The sequence below is a fragment of the Anticarsia gemmatalis genome, chromosome Z, assembly GCF_050436995.1.
Source record: "Anticarsia gemmatalis isolate Benzon Research Colony breed Stoneville strain chromosome Z, ilAntGemm2 primary, whole genome shotgun sequence".
NCBI classification, from domain to species: domain Eukaryota; kingdom Metazoa; phylum Arthropoda; class Insecta; order Lepidoptera; family Erebidae; genus Anticarsia; species Anticarsia gemmatalis.
Window position 1 is genome coordinate 10,275,618 of NC_134776.1, and position 22,014 is coordinate 10,297,631.

General features: G+C 35.0%; 1 protein-coding gene across 1 annotated transcript in view; it reads left to right on the top strand.

The window, feature by feature from the left end:
• The first annotated feature begins 1,013 nt into the window (after window positions 1–1,013).
• Egfr (epidermal growth factor receptor) overlaps window positions 1,014–22,014 on the top strand; it is a 115,698-nt gene continuing 94,697 nt past the window's right edge. The window contains exon 1 of the mRNA XM_076135461.1: window positions 1,014–1,229. Within this exon, the coding sequence (XP_075991576.1) occupies window positions 1,160–1,229 (70 nt within the window). The 5' untranslated portion in view covers window positions 1,014–1,159. The remainder of the gene's footprint in view (window positions 1,230–22,014) is intronic.

Sequence of the window (22,014 nt, forward strand, 5' to 3'; positions counted from 1 at the left end):
ACGCCAGACGCATTTCTGTCACACGCTCAACATTTTGTTCGAACTCACCGAATTTTAGTTCCCAGTCTTATTGAATGGGAGCTTTGAGAAACACGTGAGCCTTTTGAGCCCATCCCGTTTGGGACAAGTGCATTGAGCGCTGCACACTCCCCCCTCGCTCCTCGGTCCACCCCTCTGTTCTCCTGCGCGCCCGGGAGGCTTACCTGCGCGAGCGCAGCTCTCCAATGTAGCCTACCGCTACTGCTACGCTTGCGCTGACTAAAAATAACACAGACGCGACACGACTCATTGTGCTGCGCGATAAGTAAACGTAGGTTTAATTCCATCGCTAGACTTGAACTTCTATTACCGCAAATACTTTGATCTAAACTATTTAAAAATGACGGTAGGGGTTAGTTATCTTCCAATTACTATTTCAGGGCTACGACTCCTACAGAAACTAATTTTACTTATGCTATTGAAGATCCTATTTAAAGGGTACAAAGAAATATCTATCAACTTTTACAATCTTAGTTATATTAGTACTACATAACATCATAGATTCATCACAATATGTTCAACAATTATGTGAGTAATCTACAGTAATGGTAAGAATACGGATTAGCAAATACATTCTACTTCCAGTGGATCAGTAATTCCTATAATATTGAATGAGAACCTTTCTGAATAACAACCTTCGTTCAACCATCTCAAAAAAATTGCTGAACTTTGGTTTAATAAACTGGTAGCAAAATCAAATCGCAAATGGTTGAAATATTGGACTTTCAAATCAAATTGCTGTCTATTTTTTTGACTCATACTACAAAATACCTACTTGAAAACTGGAGTGAATGCAGACATTCAGGTTTGAAAACATCCGCAATTTAATTTTGGTGAAAATTCAAAATGGATCCTCGCATTCGATGCTAAATTCACGACTTGGTTTGGGTTGTGAACATAGCGATAAGTGAGGCTGGCGTGGCGCGTCTGTGCGATGACTCTCTGTGCCTGTACTTTGACAGCTCTCGCTTGGTTCAGTTGGTCCGTCCGTTGTCACGTCACAAAGGCTGCGCTTGCGAGCGGTGTAGACGTGTGTTTCGCTCCGCACGGTATCGTGTTTGACTGTTAGCATGTATCGTGCCGCAAGTGTTTAACTGTTTAGTGTACGTGAACTGTGATAATGGGAACGATGATATTTCTTCTTCTCTTCGTCACCCTGGCCGGGACCAACGCCGAGCTACAAGAACGAGGTAAGTCTAAAACTTCAAAAAAAGTTGATAAACTTCCGAACTTGTTGCTTAGTTGCCAAAGTAATATTCGGCAGCTAGTGTAACGAGTTAATAATGTTATTCTTACGGTAACTTAATGAGAATAAGGCATTATGCTAAAACTGTTATGTAGTATTGTTTCCGTATTACTTTTCCTCTTAGTTGAAGTGAAAACAACGCGTAGACACCTCTTGTGATTGTTTGATAAGTTTGTAAAGTTAGTTACACGTTCAGTTCATTTTAATGGAACTATTCAACAATAGAGTTGTGCCGTGTTTTGAGGGTTCCGCGACCGACTGCGAGAAAAATTGTTTTTGTTTATTTTTATAAAGCTTTGAAAGGCTGCATTGTTTAAAGATTTTCTATCGCATTCGATAAATAAATAGCTATGTATTTATATTTATAAACCGAACATGGTGATCGTCTAAGAGAACCTGATTAATTTTTTTTAAACCTGATCAAAATAAATAAACAAAAACGGGCATTGAAATTTGATATTTCGCCGCGTTTATCAAACGAACATAATTTTCAAGGCATTCATGTCGTGTCTCGTTTTTTTAATGATGAAAAAGGTTTTGACCGAGCTAGAGAGCTATATTATTATGTAGCGTCTCCTTGCTAATTAGGAAAGTAGTTTAAAATATTCTTAAAATAACAAAATAGGTAGGTATACCAGTTACAATATTTTTATTGTAACTGGTATACCTATTTTGTACCTTTGTGAAGCAAAATGATGTCAACATTTTGAAAAAAAGAGCTCTTACTCTGCCTCTTACACAAATTATGAACCTAAAATTTAATCTGAGCTCATCACATCTTGTCTTTTTTAAGTGAGACTTGCCCTTTTCGTTACACACCCATTTCATTAAATCATTTCGATAAGTCAAACAAAGATCTACCTAATTACCTACCTCGTCGGTGCTTGATGCCGCTACCTTGTCGGGGATGTGAAGAGGTTGCAAATCTCACTCGCATCATTACGGCTCAAGAACGTACCTCGAAGCAAACTAATGCGAGGCTTACACGTACTAGAATTCATCAGAGCACTCTAATTAACTACGAGAGTTTAATCGCCTTACAAAATATTTATATCATTTGTAGTCGAAAAAAGAATGGCTGGATTTTCTTCTGTTCTTTTTGGCGAGGTCTCAAGTTCGAAGTACTTTGAACCTACTGTGAAAGATTGAAAAGTTAAGTTTTATGGCATTTTTTTCACAAGTGTGGTCCGAATTTAATGAAGGAAAAATAATTTTTCATCATTAAATGTTACCCCCCTCCGTTATATGGGAGGAGACCCTTGCCCAGCAGTGGGACAGCTATGGGTTAAAAAAACAATAACCCGTTTCTGAAATACATTTTAATGATATTTTGCAAATAAGTAATCACAATAAAATTTTGTCTTTTTCATCAAAACTGGCTCTAAAAACAGAACTAACTTTATTATCTTCGTTTATTTGTCAACCTCAACTGTAGCTTATTATCTTATGTTAACTAACAAATTCTTTCTCATTAAGCGGCAGTCTATCCGAGAGATAAAATCTCAGTGTTATGTATGAGACATCTGAAAAAAGGCCGTCGTCACTAATAGTTAACTATTCGGTACTAATGCAAAGGTGCTGAAACGGACCACACCCGAAACAGTAAATACATGATAGAATGCGATTAAAACTGCTGCCTGAATGTTCGTTAGCTCCTCACTGTTGCACTCCTCAATATTAACTACCAAACTTCAGAGGCACGATCTAATTGACTGTCTATTGAAGGCAATCTAAGTTATGATTGACTATTCTCTGCAAGGAACGATATAGGCTAAGGATTAACACACAATGCCCTACCTAAACTCATAAGCCGATCGCAACACTATACCTTTATATATTTTCCAATTTCATCACCATATACACAAAACTGCAAAGAAAACTAAAATTTGTAAAACAACATAATGGTTCTATTAATTTGATAAATAAACTGTAGGTACATAGGGTGCAGTAGCTTTTAATTTTATGGCAATTAATGTAGTAAAACATACAGTCACGGCGGGGTCTTTCTTCAGCATGTAGAATTTTCGTTAAAATGAAAAAAATGAATTTTCAAAAAATTTTATTCATTGAAAACATTTTGGTAAATATTCGCTATAAACTTGGTCTTAATATTCGATTGCAGATATTAATCTGGGTTTTCAGGGGTATTAGATGATATCAGACGTCAAAGCAAGGTAGATTCAAAAGCAGACAGTCTCGTGGATTAACGAGTGAAGTAGTATGAATGCACACAAGCCGATTAAGTGTCGTATAGAGATATTAGTGCACATTGCTTTTAATATTTTGAATATCATGTAGGTACTATGAAGCCTTTGTGGTTGGGGTCTTGAAAAGACTGTCTGACTACTTTTTATTGATGCAGTAATAATTCTAGCTAATCAAAGGCGTAAAAAGAGATACATTCGTCCATATTTTATTAATGACGTGGTTAATATGAACCTTACACCGACATCTTCTTACAAATTTGGGTCTAAGGTCGGGTCAATGGGTTTTGAAACTTTACAATATCGCTGTAGTTACAACAGTTTCAGTATTAGTAGATTTAACTGTAGAAATCAAACAACCCTAATAAGTACTCTTTCTAACCCAACATTTCCTGCGATTTATTTAAATCTATTTGTAGTTTTCTTTCTTTTCATTTTATCAATGTTTCGGAAGTTTATCAACTAAGTACAAAAATGTTACAATTTAATATGCTATGTCAATTACAGGAAAAGATCGTCACCATAATTTGGCCTCTATCTCAACTAAGCACCACTAACAAAACTAAACTAAATAAAATAACACAAAACTACAAACTAAAGAAAAATATTCAACATTTCGTCTAAGATTTGGTCATGAAGAGTTGGAGAGTACCTTTCAATAAATACGCTGGCAAAAAAATCTAATTCAATTCGCGCTTTGTCTCGGCAGCCGGCATACAAAGACGGACAAGTGTACGAAGCAAAGGTTATCTTAGCTTAAAAGGGCGAGTTGTAATGTGCTACCAATCAAACAAAGCTTTGTACATATGTGCGCAAAATGACGAAGTTAGCCGAGCGTTTTATCACAAAGGCTAAAACGGAACACGATGTCACAGATATGAGCAAGCATTTCAGCTATCTCTCAAAATGAAAATTAGCCTTTGATACAAACGGACATCAAATGGTACTTCATTAACCCGTATTAGATTCCAAATATGCCATTCGGCGCCTAATACTATGAAACAGCGAACAAAACGTGTACAGCGTCAAAGGGTTGCAGTCATCAAACCGCTAGTCCGAAATGCAATCAGCTCGAGTACAGCTTAATACGTGATTTGAAATACTGAAATACACGTTATTGACGGGTCCCTTTTGTCCTGCTTTTAATAGACGCATCAATCAAACCGCTCCTCTTTGTGTTTATACCGAAAAGCGGAATCTAATATATTTTAGAACGCCTAGGTATTGTGTTGTAACGAGAATAATCTAGCTGAAATTCTAATTTTCTATAATATAATCGGATTTCCAATAACCATGTTTTCAATTTAGATATAGAGTCTTCCAAAATGTTGGCGTACCTTCCACATTATTTTCGATTATGGGCAGTAGAATAAAAACACTTGAATACTAGTATCCTTCTATTCAAACAGAAAAATTGCTCTACCGATACTTTTTTGAAAATCGCACCAAATTATTAACAATCAATTAAAATTATGATAAACAAAGCCAATAAAGAAACCAGTTAAAGTAAAAAAGCTTGACATTGTCGTAAGATACCTTATAAAAAAGTACATTTGAAATTAAGGGTATCCTGACATCTAACATCCCGCCGGCGTAAAATCACGCTAATTCATAAGCCGCACATAAATTGATCTCGTTTTACGACTTCGTCGGCAGTTTGTCATCTAATATACCCACGACTTACGGATACAGCTGCTTAGCTAAATCCGACCTTACCCCAAAGCTAAGAACCGAAGCGTTCAACAAGTAAGCCACCTGTTGTACAAAAGCCTTCAGTCTTGCCAAAACTTGTGACGGTGACAAAAAGAAATCGTTTTTTTTTTACTCGACAAACCGCTTGAGAAATGTAAAGATGCTTCGCCTTTTGGATTTTAAAGGAATGATCTATGGACTAATGCTTAAAGAGAAATGGGGAGTAAAATGGTATAGAATCGTTTAATTAACCCTTCATAATAACATAGCTCTTAACGTGACATGACTGTCGTGTTTCAACAGTATAGGAAGACACCGCTGCAATCTTTTAGTCTGTTCTTGAAGTAATGCCAAGTCTGTCTCATTCTTGATCAGCTCGGAACAAAAGGACAATAGCTCTTTACTAAGTGGTATTGCAGCTTTATAAAAAAAAATGTGTTGAAGAAAGAAAAAGTAATTATACATTTAAAATTTCATAAAAAGACAACGTCGTAAGTGGGACCTAAAGTAGTATTTTTCCATTCCATCCCTTACACCTCCGACTACTTTCATAAGTCATTCTGAAGGTTCCACTACAAATTGAAGAGATAGCTTATAAAGAATCTCTAAATTATGATCGACGGCTCACATTACTACTGATTTAATTAAACTAATACAAGGGGCTAAGCAATTTGTTCGTCAGCCTTTGGTTCAAATAGTTCCTCGGATAAATAACCCTCTATTTATATTTATTAGTGCATCGTCTGGAATGCTCATACCTTCTTCCAATATTCAATTATCTCTGTATAAAGACATTTTCTAGGTCCAGACCAAACGCTTTCTTTTCAATGGATCGCATAAAGGAATTGTTATGATAAAGGAATTTTAGCCTTACAGGCACTGATGAATTTTTGTATTAGATCTTTTGTGTTTGTTGAACCGCCTTGCTATGAACACCGAATATAAAAAAATGTTAGGAGATGAGTGTTAACAGTAAGCGGCTAAGAATAAATAGGTATAAATGCCATTTTCCATTCCATTACCTAAAAATTACATAGATTTTTGGATCGGGTTTTATTATTCCTAGAAATATGGAAGGATTTCATATTCTTCGCTTCCTCTTTGAATTGAATTCGGATGTTCTCTTTTAATAAACTATCAATTATAAACGTGTCCATCCATTTTATTCTTTTTAATATTCAGCATTTATTTTACGACGAATTTTAATTTGCGATGTACCTACCTTTGTATTAATATTTTCATAGAAATTCCTTTTGACACTAAAATGGGCAAAAAATTCCGGTCCATTGGACTTTTGTAATTATACTTGCAGCAAAATTGAAATGATGAAACAGTCATTGAGGTTGCAACACTCTTTGAATGTGATATCAATATTCGGCGTATATCTACGGTAATTAACCGGCAGTCATTTCCTGGCCATTTTGTATCGAAAATGTACGTGGAAAATTGCATACTTCATTAAAAGGTGCTTCAGAACTGTTTACGGTAATTGTGCTAATATAGTCTCAGTCATTGAAGCACAAAGCGAAATTATTAGAACAATATTTAGTCGATTACTGACCATACATATGAAGTGTTTGTATGTTTTAGTCTGAAAATTTTACAAACTAGGCATTGCAAAATTTTCAGACTAAAACACTTCATATTATATACTAAGGCACTAAGCAAGACTAAAGTACAAAAATATTAAACTTTCTACTTGATTCTGAATAAACTCATCGTTCACAAATATACGCGGATATACACCGAATTGAAGGGATGCTGTGCACACTAAATATTAATTCCGGAGATACACTGTCTATGGTCTTAATGCTGCGATTCACACACACTTTTACAGTGTTATCGAAACATGGAATTATGGCGCTATTCTCCAAGCACACAAGAACAGACTTCATGCCAGTGTGTGTGAATCTAAGTCACACAATACTTAAGCAAATGCTTTATTCGCCACAGCAATATTATATGAGTAACCCTCAAAGTGCATTCGCTAGTAGTTTTGAAATAACCCGCAATGTTCAATATCGAGGACGCAGTCGTCAATTTTGTGGCCGAGCTTTATGAATTGTTTAGTGGCTCCTTCTGGCTAGTCAGAGAGTTATTCCGGCTTCCATTAGAGGGCCATGATACCACAAAGGAAATTGTCGCGAAAGTCTTAGTAGTGGCAGGTAATACAGGAGAAGTTAGGTACGAATATACTATTTAACGGAGCTCAACCGGGAAATTAAACCTTCGGACAGTCAATCACTCGTAGCACTGGACCACCTAGGCATACAACGAAACACTATTAACGATCCATTAAAAAATATCTACGCAAATGAGAAAGAAACTTACATTCCAAACTACCTTTTAATGTTTATTCCAACTCGTTATTCTAAAGACAAAAGATGTTTATTTGTTGCCAAAGTGCTAGAATAGCAATCAAGCAGAAGCTATCAAGGCCTGATGGGTAGCGGTGAGTCGTAAACAGCGCCTAATACGGCTCATCTCTTAGAAAAGCCAGTAGTGATGTGGAACAGGTTCCGCACTGAGAGGGTAAAAGCTAGGTGAGGCAGCTTAATTGACTTGGAACGGAAGAGAAATCTAGAAAAACTTGTGTTCGCGACAAGTACTTTGCAGTTATACTGTAATTTACGTTCGATGCTACTAAGTTTTAATGTTTGCATTATGCCTTCCAGTCTTTTAGAACGGTGTTATTAAACCGCTCTCGAGTCCGATAGCTCCAAAATGTAACGGCTTATAATGTTTAACATACAAATCATTACTTTAGTACAACGTTCGTTTTTTTAAGTAGGTACATCTTTATATATATAATTCTTATGTAAGTGTGTATGTCACTGAACTTCTCTTAAACGACTGGACCGATTTAAATGAAATTTTTTGTGTGTGTTCAAGGGGATCTGAGAATGGTTTAGATTCACAATTTTGTCCGCTGGACAATGTCTTTTTATTTATTTTTTATGGCAAAACAACGTTTGCCGGGTCAGCTAGTATATGTATATAATTTTTATTTTAATAGACCTCCGTTTATTGACGTCTATCTACCCGATTTAAACCAACATAGTTTTCGCTAAAAGCCTTCACTATTTCAGTCAGGCTTTAAATTCGGGAGGTGTCTAAAAATCTATTTTTATTTATCTGCACGTCGACCAAACTGGCAAATCTTTTAACAGAATTTTATGATTCCTGCCTCTCCAATAGATTTTTTATTTTTGGCAAGCTTGACTTTTAGTAAATGGCTTTTAAAATTTAACTGAGTGGTCCGTCTAAAAGTATTAATAAACCTTTGGCGCGGTTAGTCTGTAGATGGTTGATTAGAAAGATGTGATAAAACCGCTGCCGTAATGGTAAAAAGTAGATCCTGGATCCATTAAGACACAAGTCATTAAACCGCGGCAAAAGCGCTCGAGCTACTTGATCATCTTTGACTGACGACTAGCCATTGGAAAGAAAAAACAATGTAAGATTAGACCATGCCTCATACTTATGTATCACCGGACAGACGCCACTAGTTCTCAGCGCGTCCGTTGCATTCAAAACAGCTGTAGGTATGCACCTAATCCAAATGCGACGCATGGTTAGTACGAATACGAAACAAATCAGCATAATGTCAATGCTACGCATCCTGATCGTATGAATGTAATGATTCTTTATACCTGGATACTTCCATAAAGTGACTGGAGCCAAGAGAGACCTGTACATAGACATGACAACAATACGAATGATCATAAATGATGAAGGCCTTTGAAGGACAAAATGCTAATCGTACTTGCCCTATCAAAGGCGCCAGACACTGTCTTTAAACTTTCTACTGAAATTTATAGTTCTAAATTAGAATTGAAAGAAAGTATACAAATACATTTTTAGCTAGACTCAATTTGGAATCACGATAAACGGCCATGTCTGAGCCGTTCCAACAAAATTACATATTAGATTTTTTACATTATTATGTATATCGGGTAATACGACACATTGCATACGCAACTATATATACATATTCTAAAATATAATTCTAATAATTACATGTCGGCGGCACTCAGTTTTCACATCCAATCTAATCTAACTATATGTACGGGAGTTGTTTTAAAACTCTAATCCTGATGAAAATGTACGCTCGGACTCTCACAAACTTTACAGTTTTCAGTTTAGATGTTAATATGAGGTTCGCTAGTTGGTACTCCTATGTTACAAATATGAAATACTACCTAGTTTTAATGAATTCAATTTAGAAGTCCGATACTAATTTGTTTTGGAATTAAACTGCGGTTTCATTCGGACTGCGCTTTGAATTCCTATTCTACCCTTGTTTATTAAATACCAGTTTATTTGAGATATTTATTTTGAGTTTACTAGACATTTGAATCTCCGAATATTTGAGACAGGGTAAAATGATTCGAGAGCAGACTTACTTGTTTGGGAATGAAACCCTAAACAGGTTTCTGATATAAAAGCTTAGTATTTTTTACAATATTTATAATAGTTTAATCTCAAAATGTCCATCTGCTCAGCTGATCGTACCAGAATAACTTCCGGTTCACAATGAAACGGAAGCGGGTTCAAGTAGTGCACGTAATGTGACAAAAAATATGTAAAGACACCCCTAGTGCACATCCCGTGGCGTGCACAAGTGTGCGCTTTCGGTTCGATTCCCAGTTTGGGATATATTACTCCCACTTGATTGTTAATAGGGTTGTTCCTATTTTTTAATATCCGGTTCCGGGTGGAAGAACATTTGAATGGAAGCTTTTGACTGACTTAAGAATTTAATGATAGTTTATATCAGAAAGGGTCAATCTCCTTGCTCTTTTGTTTGTTTCATCGTTTTACTTGAAGGTATGTTTACCGCCTCTATGACATTGTCCGAGCTTTACTTAGCCTTCTATTATGCACATGAAGAACAAAAGTCGATCTATTATTCTCAGAAAAATAGCGATGTAACTCGATATTGTTCAAGCTTTCTAAGTAGTCAACTACGCAGACGTGGTCGTCTCTTTATACTTAGGTATTATCAGATTTAAGAATATTTTTATCCATGAGATGCCAAACAAAGTCTTTCAAGTTTTCCTTTGAATCTAATTCTATGATACTGCAACCTACGTCTTCCACGATTTTATTCTCAGGCAATCTGAATAAAAAATAAGCCAGAAAATAGAAAACTGCGCTGGAAATTTCGCGATATTTTCTTTCATCGGTTATTCGATACGTCTACGAACTTTATCGAGCTCTTTGAAGTTATCATTGGTATACAAACCACGAACCTTCGACCGTGTGAACAAGCCCTAAGGATTTTACGACTGATTATCACATGGGCTTATTTATAATAACAATACTAGTCTCTTGATAATTAAATATTTAAATAACAACATATGGGCCGTGTTATTCTTTGTTCTAAATAATAAAATACCTACATACAAGATTGTTTTTGCAGTTGGCATCCCATCATCACTTGAGAACAGCTGTTTGCTTTAAAATGTTTTAATTACGACACTGTACAGTCAAAAATAGACCTTAGTACATGTTACTAAGTAACATATTCTTTCGGCATTCTTCGATAGTTAAGATGTATTGTTTCGAGTTGGTTTCGCTGATGACTTCACTAGTGAGCACTAGATGTAGTACATTACACGTCATTCTTATCAAACTGTGCCTTATGTCAATTCTAGTATGGGAATGCAAGTTATATAGAACAATAGGATTGTTTCTTAGTACGCCGAGTGAATTCTTTTATACTTGTTTATTCAATCCGTTCATGAGAAGTTGTACCTTAAGACTTGAATTAGCAACAAGTAAAGATAGTTGGTACAGCCTGTTATAAAACGACGATGACGAAAAATAAAATGTATAAAGAAATCGAATATGTTTTACCAAAAAATTCACCTTCAATTTAATTAAAGATCAGATTAAGTAAAGAACCGACTTTCAAATCGTTAAAGAATATTAATATATATTATAAACTAACAAAAGTTAAATTGAATCTATTATTTTGGAAAGGGCTTATTTCTTATGTAAGGACTTCTGTTATGTATCTTTACTATGTAAGGACGTTAGTAAAATCGTTGTGTACTTGTCAACACATAACTTGATAAATAGACAACAAAACTGTCAGCCGTACTAGCTAATGACAATAACAGAACGATTTTAAACAGTTCCGTGACTGAATGACAGACAACATACAGTACAACAGTAACTTATTCCATCATCATCATTTGAAAAGCAACATATTAAGACGGCCTAAATTTAATAGAAAATTATCAACTTTTTCCTTACAGCAATTATAATATTTTCGATAATTCGAAATTGGTAAAGTAGACATTAAATTATATGCTAGTTTTTTATTATATTTTTTTAAAATCTTATATAGTTTTTTGATAAGTTACATACTTTATAAGTATTTTTTCTAGTCTAGTGTAATATAAATTGTAAATATGCTTGTAAAAATAAACACAGAGGGTTTTTAATGACAATATTTTCAAAGATATCGCTTATCGTGTGGACGTTAGCAAATCGTCCGAATTATTATCGGTCATTGGACACTAATTGCATTGAAGATAGAACTGAATAAAGTAAAAAGTATGTTTATTATTTGTATGCTCTCAAACAATGTTTTTTACTGTGATCCGCGGACCCGTCTGCTATCTTAACTCTAACAGATTTTAATTAATTAATAAATGCCAGCAAGTCTCCATAACCATTACGTATACTAAGCACCACCTTGAGGTTAATATACTATTTTTATAAAAAAATAATATTAGAACTTAAATACTTAAATTATCCCATATTTATTCCAGTATTTTTTAATAAAGAATTCCTGATTTTATCATAATACTTGATTTTCTAAAGGTCCGATGACTGAAAAAAAAAGAAACAGTTGTAAAAGTTTGTCTATCGGCGGATTTAAATCTCCAAGCAATAATTGTGATAGACCCATCTGACCTAAGTGTCCGATTGTCATAATAGACTTGATGTTATTATGATTGTCGTAGTGTATGACACGCCATCTGCAGGAACAATTACGAAGTGCATTCATTGTTTTATTACGTACACAATAATATGTAGTCACAACATCCGAAATAACACATAATATTCAATGACGATGAGCGCGATTGAAGCAAGCGTTTATTGAGTTTTCGCATTTGAAATTTTACAACAGATGAATTAAATATTGTTTTTAATAGGTTTGATAGTCTCTAGCTTTGTGTTAAACAGACGCTCTTTTTTATATTTTTTTGCTAAAAAGTAATGTAGAAGAGTACCTTTCCTAATTTAACGTAATAAATAGACTGTAGACTGGCAGAAAATGCCTTTGGCATTAATTCCGACTACAAATTTGCATTTGATATACAAAAAATATTTTCGAATGCACCGTTGTGTATACAATACTGAAAAAAAGGTTTATTTATTTATTTCAGCCGGATGAATTCGCCGTGTACTGCCCAAGGCAAGCAAAGTCAATAAAAACGAACAATTACAAAACATGTTTGTTCAATAAATAAATAAAAATCGAAATCATATCAGGTGGCCTGTATCTAGCGAATCAATAAAGTTCTTACTTCAAACAATTCCAGGCAAGTCAATGTTAAAAATTGTTGACAAAATACGACCATTGTTCCGCGCACATTAAGACCGACTGTTACGACTACTTGTTTTTCTTATAATTCACTTGATGCTAATTAGAATGTATTCATTTGTTAATGTCACTGTTTTAACTCCTTTTCCACCCCAACGATCGGGACAGAAAAAAACGACATGAGTTCAAATATAAAAGTATTTTATTTCGCGATCACATCTATCTTTTCATTTATGTAGATAGTTTTTACTCCGAAAAATGTCCAGGAACTCAGTTCCAAATATAGACTGCGAAATGTAATCCATTACGCAAAAATCTAGCCCTGTGACAGCGCGCGTGGTTGTATTTAGTTAGCACTTGCTTCCACCCACGTTTTATGTGATCTGTGTGTCAAGTTGTCCATCTGATATCTATTTACGTACGCTTGTATCCTGGTGTAAGACTTTATTTAGTAATATTATGTCCAAATTTGTTCTAATTTGTGAGGTTAAACATGGCATTTGAGAAGAATTAAAATTTATTCGTTCAAGTTAACCAGTTATAAAGACCTTTATATGAACAAAAGAAACATTTTAAGGTCTTCATAAAATAGGGACCAATTAGGCACTAACAGAAAGCACGCAATAAAAGTGGAATATCCAATCTGGCACACGTCGACGCTTCTACTCGCAGGACAACCGCTGGTTGACATTTAGTGGTTGACAAGCGAGAAGCTGGAAACACGAAGTGATGGCATTACAATGCTCAATAATAGCCGTCCAGTAGAGATTTTCGTACAAAGAAAACTGAAAACGTATAAATGATTTTGAGGTGTCTGCTACGAGTCATATAATCTTCACAAAATGTCAGTTTAAATCCTCCATTCCACTTTACATGAAGGATCACAGCGACATATTTAATTGTCAACTGTCTAATAGTCTCACTTAGCCTGTATGAAGAGGCCAAGGCACGCCATTTGCAAGTCGAATGTAGCACGACAGCAACACAGTTGTAAACTCGGGTTTAGTATAATCTCATTGTGGTGATAGGGTATAACTCTTGTGTAACAGATTTGTGTGACAAGTGCATGTTTGGAGCTTGATTAGAATATGAGAGGGACTGTCTTTAAAGCATTTATGCCTTATAAATTCATTTATATTATTATTAAAGTATTTTTGCTTTAGTTACCGATGTTCAGATAAGTATTGGTTATAGATTCTTTCTTAAATCCCTGACTCAGTTTTCATTAGGACAGGGGTTGTGGTCGTAGAACTGAAGGTTATTAAAAATATCTATTAGGTCGTATTACATGCATCGATTGTGTTAGTAACTAATTTTCTAATATTTTTTGCTTAAAATAATAGTATTAACATACTAACAACCTTAAATACATAACGAAGATAAATAATATTGGATGTGTCACAAATATTTTGCCGAGCGAAATTCATGCTACTGCGATTGTTTTGAGTGCACGAGTGCGTGGTTACAAAATGCGACTGAGTAATCGCAAAAATATCATAATAAGTAATTCATCAGCTTTGATTTTTGGTCGTTCATTCAACTTCAGAGAAACAGCTACGGTCATCATAATATGTCCAGAGTACTCGCTCTTAGTACGAAACAAATACTGCTTATGTCACCCAGTCTCGTATGTACATTATTGCAATGCAATGGTAAAATAATTTTCGCAGTTCATCTACAGTTATCTTCTGTAGTTAGGGTAAGATCAAAACGAAAAATCGGAATAAGGAGCAATTGACAGTGTTTCACGACCTATTTCTCATTTTCCCGATGCTTTAAGTTCATTTTGGCAAGGTTATAATAATTCTCCCCTACAACCTTTAAGACTTCGGTTAACTTTTTAAGAAAATCTATAGCATATAATTACGTATATTTAGAGATAAGTTAAGAATAATAATATAGATGTTTATTTGTGTTATACTGATAGAAAAATATAAATAGTAAAAATAGCGACGACTAGTTAAGAGTTCAAAATCTCCAAGCTTAATTATGTTTATTTCAATTGTGACTTATGTTTGATAATTAAAATAAAAAACTAGCAGTCACTTTTGCAATCCAACCTTAAAATTATCCTTGGTTTTGTGATCTCAATAAAGTATTTATAGCACAAAATGTTCATTGTAAAATACACTATTATTATACGCAGTCGCTTAAGTGTAGATACATATCTATGTACATTGGCCTTGTAACACGTTGGCTACTGAACAATGTACGTATTAAAATATTATCTGTTAATTTGATATTCTTTAGTCAATTCATTTGTGTTTTACATACGAAGATTTCCTCCTCAACTTTTATTACAATATTAGGGCTTGCAGCCTATCACGTAAAGGACAATTTCACGCCGCGTCAACTCCTTCAACTGCAGCATGTGACATATCATTTAGGTGAAAAAATAATTGTCCCCAAGCAATTATTTTTTCTAGCAAACTCCACAATTATCAGTTTAATTATACATGCAGTAAATTTCACAGACTGTTTTGTCGCCGTTTCTCGGAAACCAGATATTACACGGAACATAAATCTTAAGGGTTCTGCGACTAACGCAAAAACAAAGCTATCTACGTAATTATTGAATGAACATATCCGTCAACCGTTACCCTTTTGCAGATAAACTTCATTCACAAACAATGATAAGCGTATCAATTGCCATTCATTGACTCTAAACTTGAATGAATCGACCGATAGCTGCAAATACTTCGATAACCTTTTTATTGTCAGAGGAAATGCAACAGATAATACTGCAATTATTCCTATCGCTTCCAGTCAATAATCGTATTAGTTATTTCCTTTATGCATGTTTTATTATATTATGGTATTGTTTTTCCTTAACGCCCGCTCATGACACAATATCCTCTCATTTACGTTCTTCAATTAGTAGCTAGTCTCTCACTGTAATCAACGTTCTGCTGTCAGCCATGTGTTTCCCCGTACCTAACCTTTCAGTTATCAAATCCTTCATCATGTCCAAGAACCTTCAAACGCGTCGTACCGACAATAAAACCAACAATAAGTTATCTATTTACTTACAACTGCGTCGTCTTAACGACTCTTGCGCAGTTTTCCCATAGCCGATAACATCGGTTCCAACTGTTTATTAATTGAGACTAACAATGGGATGCTGCAAGGGCAAAAACGGGTGAACAAGATACTATGCAAATAAGATAATCATACCTTTTGGAGAAGCGGGATCACCGATCCCTTTTTCTATAAAAGGCTACTGAATCGTGCGCAGTATTTTGGCCCGAAAGTATTTATTGTGACAAGAACGACTGTTCGAACTGACTTTTTTAATTCGAGCATAATGAGCATCTGCGATGTCGACTACGATTTCATTATTTACTCGTCCCCAATTGAACCAAAAGGAGTCGCGCTCATTATTTTAGTATTTCTTTATTTTATGTTTTCAATATCAAGATGAGTTTCTCAGTCAGTATTTTTCACAGTTTTTAAGCCCGTTGAATATGACGTGCTGAAAAGGCAAACGGAAATGTGGTTACTTTTGAAACACAAAGACCTTTTAGTCAGGAACAGTACTCTCTTTAATAAAACTTGTTTCATAAAACAAACGTATCGCCGCAAGCTCTAGACAAGTTTACAAATTCAATTTTTCATATTCAATTTTCGTTACATTTCTGTGACTTTAAAGGAGAGTACCTGATATCACTATTTGGTTTTCACAATTTGTCTTTTTCCGTTGTAAAATAGAACAAATGTTGCATACGAGCGAGTGATAATATAATTATTAGGTGATATTAATGACTCCAGAAGTAGGAAATACAATACGACCAAGTATATTTCTTCGTCTAAAGTGAAAAACAATTGGAGACAAAAACAAGTTAATCGTTGATATTATGTATGGCCGATCTAAATGATATTTAATGTTCTCGTATTTTGTATTTCCATAAATAAAAAAGAAATGAACTGTCGTTTCATGTTTCGTCGTCTGCTCTCTCATAGTTTAGCGTAGTGTAGAGGAGCGTCAATTTGTAATAATACCGCACAATGTATTTATCGGAATGACGTACCATGGTCATATCAATTAAATTATTACCATTACGTTCGTAACGGTTTACACGTCGGTATACAGTAGTACTTGTAGAGAATTTGCTCATTGTTAGCATTCAATGGACGCTGTAAAGAATAATGCAAATATAGTAGAAAAATAAAAAATATTTTTATTATACAGAACCTAAAATTAAAACTTGTATATAAAATTGACATCTCCGTGTATACTCTTTTATTTTGGGGATCTTTCAGACAACAAACCCAAAAACACCGGGACCAGTAACAACAATTTGTAAGTAATTTAAACGCAAAAACAAAACTTGAAGAATTAAACCAAAAACCTTACATCTAAGTGTGACCAATTTACAAAAACACTTGAATGTCGTGTTACCAGAAAATGCTGCTAATTTAGTTTTTTTTACCATTGTATTTTTTTTATTTCCCACTTTACTATAATATTGTTATTATGTGAAAATTGTGATGTCTCAACGTTCTTAATGTTAGGTGACGTAATTGTAATGGCGTACGCCATTTGTTTTGAAGTCTAGAAACCACTGCGCGTACCTAGTAACTATAGACATAAGTTATATGCCTGAGGCTACTAAGTCAGAGCATGTTTGGTCGAAATCTGTTGAAAGCTAAAAGCCAGTGAATACATTGGTAATAGACTGGAGAACTATCATCTAGCGCTCACTCGCAAATTGGACGTAGGCCCGAGGCTTGTTCGGTACCTGACACTGTCGAAAATCGGTTACTGACGTAGTTTCCAGTGCATTGAAGATGATGTACGGGAATACATTTAGTTAATAGAAGACCACATTTCGCTAGGAAATAGGCGTTACTCTATTTCTATAAACGATTTTCGAACTTTGAAGTAAAAAGTAATGGAAGTATATAGTGCTTGTAAAACCAACAAATATGTAAGTGCGACTCGCATTTTATCCAAAAATAATTATTTTATACAAATGTCCAGTCATTACTCTAATACAAGTCTCACAGCTACATAAAAACCAAGTCATTGACAATCGTTAAAATCATTTCTCAAACGTATCTTTTAATATCTATATTAAAACGAATAGGCATATGTAGATTTTCCTCAGCGCAATAGTAAATAGTTCTTCGTATAATTATTACTTATGCAGTTGTTTCAACTACTTGAATTAAATAGCACTGCAGCTGTGCTTTAATCAAATGCTACATAGATAAGTCATAGTACTTAATGGCAATCGCAGAGGAAGTGGTTAAATGGCTATGCTATTTATTTACTTTATATTACTATCAAGTATTCAACTAAAGTTTTGTATTTACTGTTAAAATTACGACAAAACAAAGACACAAAACTCACTCCGCACTCGTCCTTACATACTTTTCCTTAAGATTCGTTAACAATAATCGAAGAGAACATACTCAGATACATGAAAGCTCCAATCAGATGCTTCTTGGAATAAATTAAATTGTATTCGGCACTTAAGGGCTGACTCAACTATCCTCGGGATTTCTAATCGGCTCCATTTAATGACTGTTAGGTATAATACCCCATATTGTTACGATGCATATCTCAGTGTTATGTCTACACAATTGTTTCAACAAAACATTTCGAAGTACATACGTCAATGTATTAGATAATCAAGAGCTCGGCTCTGTTTAAACCACGAACTTTGATGCTGGAAGCTTTTTTCAAATATAAATGGATCTACCAGCGAATGCCAGACATGTTTCTCTCATTAATACGACCGAATGATACACTATGACACAGTTTCCACGTCGCGTAGGATAATCTAATTAGTCGTACGCATGTCACCGCATGTGAAATGGGACGACTGATTGCTGAATTCCAAAAGGTCATAAATATCTACTGTGATTCCACTGAACTTCACCCACGAACTGTATGCACCATGTTTTTTAAACAGGCTGCAAAAGTTATTTTTGATTTCGCTATGAATACAGCTTTCGAGGCTTCAATTATAAATGCAAAATAAACATGCAAATCTGATATTCTGCGCGATTAGCTATGTAGGTACTGTATTTAACTTTTACTAGTCCGTTGCGCTTGCTGAAATAATACTGTATCATCTGTATCCGTCTAGGTTCCAGACAGCTATAGTAGTCTGTTTAGTTAAGAACGTAGTTCTGTTGGTACGGCTCACAGTTGGAAAAGTGATCATGTATGATAATTTGTATCTCCTAGTTAAAATCTCCTGTACAGAAACGGTTATGCGTTGCTAAGGTCACATTACCATTTGATCCTTGGCCACTTGTGAGGCTCTTGAGCTTGACATCTGTAAGCATTGCACTTACAAACCTCACAGAACCACTTCATTAAAATCCTCCGTCACGTTCCAACCTTTTAGAAGTTAATGTAAACAAAAGTCGGGACCGGTGCACGCCCTCCACATACCGTAGCCCGACGATACCACACCACTCGATGGGATCGCGGCTCCTATTTTTTAAAACAATGTCATGCCTCAAGTTTTGTTTTTATTACGTCACAGTACAATGATCTACACATTAAAACTTTGTTACATTATTGCCAGTGAACAATGCACATTAAATAAAAAGCCCTCAGTAATACACAAATTATATTATTATTGCTCCTAAAACTGAGGTTCAGGATTATGACGAAACTGATTCCTAACAAAATATATTTGCTCGCTACCAATATCCAATGAGTTCCCTAAAAAGTTAATAGACTTTTTATTGAAAACCGAGTTTCTTGTTCATTGTCGTTCGAGGCAATGAATATAAACGCAATCAACTTCTGGAACGAAACTTTTGTTCGGACCTATAATTATATGACTAATCATACGCCGAGTGCGGAGCTATTACAACAAAATAAAACAATAAAGACTCCGTGATATCATTACATCCATAGATCTCAATAATTAGTTGACTCACCCAGCGTGCGCGCACCTAAGGAATTGGGATCTGGGAGCCGAAGAGCGCCGTACCCTGCCGAAGATTCCCGAAGGCGGGTGGAAGGGGGAGTTCGCCAGCCCGTGACGCTTGGTCAACTCAGCGTGACGTCTCCTACCCGAGCCTCGATACCACATGATGCCATCCTGTAATCCCATACAATAATGTCAATGGGTATGCTAACTCAATGTGTTCGCAACTCCGCCCGTGATGCGCCACTATTATACGGCCATATGAGTGACGACGTATACTCTACATGTAGAGAGGACATGTTGGGAAAATAGGGGCTGTGTGAGGCTTGCATATTTGTTTTGAGTTGACGATAGACTTGATGTTGGTTGCTGTTTTTATTTCAAAGAGAGTTTATTACTCTGATATTACATGACAGCATTCAGAGAGCGTATTTAAAGATGGTTTATACAAGGTTTTTATCAACAATATTTACCAGTAACTGAAAGGACATAACTAGACATTCGCGTGTCTAATAGGGCTAATGATTTAAATAAAAAACAATAATACTTCTCGACACAACCTTGACATAAAATTACGACTGTTAGACTTATGACAAAGAATAACAATTTGAAATAATGAGGGATAGTTAGGTCAGTCTGAAGTACAAATTACATTGATAAATCTTAACAGTGACGAGTCTGTTGTCTGATGTTTAATTACCTTTGTACTCAAAGTCTCAGTAGATTCATGCACAATATTTCATTGACATACGTATAATATATGTAAGTCTGTCTCCATACATTCCAGTACATTATCGGTCGATAAGCGGAACAATCATTTTTGTTAATTAAAAACTAACGTGTTTACCATTAACGTGTGAACCATAGAAAAGAATGCGATACTTGACCTCCACTCACACCAAACTAAGAAGTATTTAACAGCAGCATTGGTCTCCACATCTCTATAAAATTTCAAACAATTCCGGATAAAGAACCCGTCCGATTCCGGTGTAAGAACAACAGTTATAAGACCAAAGATTACGAAAATATTTCTCGATCCACTTCATTTAATTATTCGATTCTGTTATATCTCGTAAATGAAATAAAATGTCGATATACGAGTTTATTTTTGTTAGTTTCTCACGGAACTTATAAACGAAATTATACAGAGATCGTTTAGTGAAATCTTCGGAATTATGCACAAATTACCATTTGTATTTATAGATTTTTAGCTTGTTTTAATGTTATGGACGGATAGATTAATGTTTTGTGTGCATCAATATTGTGCCAGTGTAGTTTTAATAAGCAATTTTTATTTGACCCATTTTTGTAACGACTGAATTGAAATTAACAACATCTTTATTCGGCTTTTATTGATGATGTTTTATGAAAATGTTGAATTTACTGGACATGAATTCAAATTCATAAACATGTAGATATAAGTAACTATTGTCTTAACAAAAGACCATATAACCTAAGCAGTTTAAAGTAGCTTTAATGATCTTGTCAATACTTCTCAAAGATCTGTGGACACTCACTTTTGCGTATCAACTTTAAAACTAAAGAACGGTACAAAAAGCAACGGCCCTGTATAAGCGACGTCGAAGTCATCGTTTACGATGATCAGATAAACATAGGTATGTGTGGAGGCACAGAGCGTTACGGCATGTTGGTCGACCGGCGATATCTTCGCGGGGCCGACGCCACTCAGCCGTGCCGAATTATGAGTGTCATCGCGTATAAAACTATAAACACCATGAACAAACAAATAACTCGGACACCACACGCATTAGACTATTTATCCACGCTACAACAGAAATTTACGAAAATTGAAACCGAAGTCTTTGAGAAACATTTTGAACTTTTTAGCAAAATTGAGTTGTCGCTTTATTTTGATGTCCAAATCTGGAGTAACGTGTTTGTTTAGTGATAAATCAAAGTTTGGTAATTTCGAGTAACCTTTCAAAAGTAAGTTGCAGTGAAATGCATTCGTTGAGTCATGTTTTGTCACAGTACAAGCAGTTTAAAAGACATTTCATTGGAAAACAGTAACGTGCCGCAAGAAGAATTGCGTTGTCGTGTTACATTGAACAATACAAACAACACAAAAAATCGAATAATCTTCTCTCGCCTAGTTTTATAATGACATTATGTCAGATAATGATTTTATTAATCTTGTGAGAATTGAAATCGTGACGCAACTCACTTCCTCAGTATAAAAAATGTAAAAAATAATAGCCTTGCATATTGCAAATTGATGTTTTTGAAATTACGCCAGCCAATTTTCTGGTTCAGTGGAGACAATGGGGATTAGATACATGTTCTATTACTTCGTTAATGCGGTGACTGACCTGCATCCTTTGCATATAAAGTTATTTACAAAGTTACTTGAGCCAT